We start from the raw sequence: 4,042 nt of genomic DNA, 5'->3' as shown, positions 1-4,042 counted from the left end.
TAAAAACGTTTCAAATAGGGTGAAATTTCATCCGCTAGATGTTGCCTTCATTTTACCTCATTTCACCCCAAACCTCCTCCCTCTGCAGCTTCTCCTCCCTCGCATTCCTGCCTTCTCACCATCGCACCAGAGCCGTCGCCGCTCTCGCCGTCGCTGTATACTTTGCACTCTTTCTATCTTTAGATATTTTTATTTTTATTATATATTTGTACTTTTAAAAAGTTAGTTTGGTTATATGTTATGACCCTAATGAGATCCTATGTTATGATTTAGAAATAACTAAAATACAATTATTGGAATAAATACAAGACACTTCCTCCATAAGGGCCCGTTTGATTGTCTGGTGAAAAACCTGGAAGCGGTTGAAATATGTACGGCGGGTGAAATTTCACCCTCCCGATTAAAAACGTTTCAAATAGGGTGAAATTTCATCCGCTAGATGTTGCCTTCATTTTACCTCATTTCACCCCAAACCTCCTCCCTCTGCAGCTTCTCCTCCCTCGCATTCCTGCCTTCTCACCATCGCACCAGAGCCGTCGCCGCTCTCGCCGTCGCTGATCTGCTTTTCCGCCGGTTCGCTTCTGATTTTCTCTCTTGCTCTTGCTGATGCCTTCGCTTTCTCCCTTTCCCTCTTGTTGATGCCTTCACCACCGTTCTGCAGCCTTTGATCTCCGCCACGATCGAGCAAGCCAGCCATCTCTCTAACCTTCCTTCATTGCCAGGGCTGAGCAGTAGGGAGATCTGCGAGGTAAATTCCCCTCTCTCTCGCGTCAGGGCAAACTTCTGAACCACCGATTAGGGCATTCCTCTATAGTTGTTTAATTTTTCTCATTCATCATAGTCTTTGAATTCCTTCGTTTCACATTGCTTCTGCTGATTGATTTCTGTAGCCATCTCTTATACCTTTAGTTTATCTAGTTCAGATTTCAATTTTATTTTTTGCTATATTGTGTAATGGAGGGATGGAAAAATCAGACCCAGATGATTGTATTTCTGTTCATTGCCTGTGGTTGAGTATGTGAAACTGAATTCTGGAATTTACTTATCGGTTTGTTTGTTTTAAGTCTTCCGTCGCACAGAAAGCAACAGACAGTAAAAGGATTCGTTTGTAAAACTGAGAGAGTGTAGTCTGCTCCTCTCTCTTCTTTTGTTCTTCTTCTGATTTGGGCGTTTGATTTGCTCTTCTTCATTGTGGATTTGGGGATTTTCATTTTGGAGTTCCGATTTGGGGGTTTTGGAAGTAATCGATGTGCATGCACTTACCCTTGCTGATTTTGGAGTTCCAATTTGGGGCTTTGCAGTAGTAAATATCATGTTCATATAAATAGCACGAGTTAAACAGATAGCAAAGGAAAGTCGTGAGTAGCTGACAAAAGCTTTACAAATTTGATATGTAAAAGGAAAATTGTGTCTTGCTGGTGTGTGTGCCTTCTTGCTGGGCAAAAGCTTTACAAATTTGATATCTTTTTTGTTCTTTCTCTATCCTTCACATAATTGATTTGTTGTTTGGAATGCCAATGGTGAAATTCTTCTCCAATAAAGCTGATTTGTCGTCAAGTTTCAAGAAAACACAAGTTTCTTGTGAAGTCTTTTTTGCAAAATGCAGAAAAGGAAGAAAGATAAAAGAGAGGGAAAAAGTCTTCAGCCTAGAGCAATTGCCTCATCACATGCCTGCTCTCAAGTCATTGATGGTGTGGGCATGTGATAGCCTAAAGGCTCTTGTTAACATGCCTGCCTTGGAGTCGTTGGAGGTGAGTTATTGTAATGGCCTAGAGCATTCACATGACATGCCTGCTCTCAAGTCATTGATGGTGCGGAGATGTGATAGGCTGAAGACTCTAGCTGACATGCCTGCCTTGGAGTCTTTGTGGGTAGAATTTTGTGACAGCCTAGAGCAATTACCTCATTACATGCCTGCCTTGGAGTCATTGAAGGTAGAATTTTGTGATAGCCAAGAGCAATTACCTCATGACATGCCTGCTCTCAAGTCGTTAATTGTATGCCGACCTATTAGCCTGAAGGCTCTTGTTAACATTCCTTTACTTGAGGAGTTGTTGGTGGAATATTTGCCCAACTGGGAGGGGTGGCGAGCAGGTGGATCAGGCGAAACAACATTGACTTCTATGCCAAGGTTAAGAGAGGCGAATTTTATGAATTGTCGAAAGATGCAGACAGAAGGCTTGCTTGAATGTCAAGCGACTCGGGTCCAAAAGCTGTCGGTGTGGAAGTGCCCAAGTGCAAGATTGGCATGAAAATTGCTTGAGCAACTGCCTAACCTCATTGAGTTGGGGTTCGATTCAGAATCAGCAGTACTACTGTGATCACCATTGCCATCACAGGTATCGACATTTCTACCCTCCCTCAAGACTCTGGAATTGGGAGACAACACAAATGTTGATGAGCTCAAATGGGGAAAGGTGCCTGAGTGGGTATGGGGTCTCTCCCAACTGGAGGAATTGAGCCTATATTCTTCCTATGAAGACATCAGCTTGGGAGGCCACTGGCAATGCCTCCCCAAACTGAGAGAGCTGAGGCTTTCTGAGTTACCCAATCTCAAGCCTTTGGTGGACGTCAATCATATTACTCCCCAACAAAATGAAAATTATTCAGTAGCAACAACATGTCCCATGGATGCAAACGAACAGATCACCTGCCTCTCCAAGCTTCAATCGTTGAGAATTGACTCATTTCCAGCACTCCATCTGCCGCAGGAGCTCAGAGACCATCTTGGAGAAAGGTTTACAATTACTGAAATGTTTTAGTGTGTAAAAAATCGGTGACAGATTGAAACTATTTTTTTTTATTAAATATGAATCTTTTTTGTTTTTTGTTGGCTCTTTTCTTTCCCTCCCTTGCTTGATTTAGGACTTGTAGAATTTTTATGCCATGTTTTCCATTTTCTCTTTCACCCACCACACATTTGGTCTATTAGTTCTTAGCCCATCCAACCACCATTTAATTTTTATGTATCCACATAATATTTTTCTTCCTTCATTTTCTTGACTCTCATATCATGATAGAATAGACAGTCTTAGAGTATATATATATATATCTAGAGAGAGAGAGAGAGAGAGAGAGAGAGAGAGAGAGAGAGAGTTCCACCTAAGCCCTCCACCTAAGGCTATATATATATATATATATATATATATATATATATATATATATATATATATATATATATATATATATATATATATATATATATATATATATAGAGGGAGAGAGAGAGAGAGAGTTCCACCTAAGCCCTCCACCTAAGGCTAATATTGGCAAATATTAAAATCTCTAAGTAAGTGGGCTTGTATTCTTAACTCTTGAGAAGATGCACTAGCCAGCACTATATACATTCCTTCACAATCATTTATAGCTCAGGCATTTTAGAATTTCCCTTTAATTCTGGGGGATATATTGAAGTATTAAAATTTTAAATCGTTTGCATTGTGTAAGTTTCTAAGAAATTACACCAACATGTCCATATGAAGCTTTTTGGCATCGCTTGAACAAAAAATTCAGGCACCAATTCCAGAATTTTAGTTCTTGCTCTATCAAACACATAATTTTCATTTTGAAAATCAAAATTCCAGACTATCAAAGGGAAACTAGAATTGAATTCTAGTTGAAGGTGAAATTTTGTTTCTATAACTTTAATTTTAATATCAAAACACAAGGTCGTCATACACCCCCTTAAACTTAGTCCTCTATGGCTTTCTAGAAGTGTTTATGGCATTATTGAAGGTGGTTCCATGAAAAGTTGGAGGTGGCTATTCAGTTCCTTCTAAACAGGGCCAAAAAGTTAAACAATTGGCTTTTTGCATGCACTCTTCACAAGGTTGCACTCTGAGAGATCATTTGATTGCCATGGAATCTGCTTGCACTCTGAGAGATCATTTGATTGCCATGGAATCTGCTTAAGAGAACCATGCATTCTGTTTTAAAAATGATTTTCAAATCAAACCCTGCCCACCGGATAGGGATGTCAACGGGTCAGATTTCAGTCGGATATACCCTTAATCATATCTGTTTTTCCAAATATTCACGCATT

General features: G+C 39.9%; 1 protein-coding gene across 1 annotated transcript; it reads left to right on the top strand.

The window, feature by feature from the left end:
- Positions 1-482: 482 nt before the first annotated feature.
- LOC116245769 (uncharacterized) lies at positions 483-2,770 on the top strand. Its single transcript, XM_031617315.2, has 2 exons — positions 483-573; positions 662-2,770. The coding sequence occupies exon 2, from the start codon at positions 1,512-1,514 to the stop codon at positions 2,250-2,252; it is 741 nt and encodes a 246-aa protein (XP_031473175.1). The 5' UTR covers positions 483-573; positions 662-1,511; the 3' UTR covers positions 2,253-2,770.
- The last annotated feature ends 1,272 nt before the right edge of the window (positions 2,771-4,042 follow it).

Source organism: Nymphaea colorata, chromosome 1 (assembly GCF_008831285.2).
Source record: "Nymphaea colorata isolate Beijing-Zhang1983 chromosome 1, ASM883128v2, whole genome shotgun sequence".
Taxonomy (NCBI): domain Eukaryota; kingdom Viridiplantae; phylum Streptophyta; class Magnoliopsida; order Nymphaeales; family Nymphaeaceae; genus Nymphaea; species Nymphaea colorata.
Note: the sequence above shows the minus strand (reverse complement) of the source record. Positions and strands in the feature narration are given on the sequence as shown.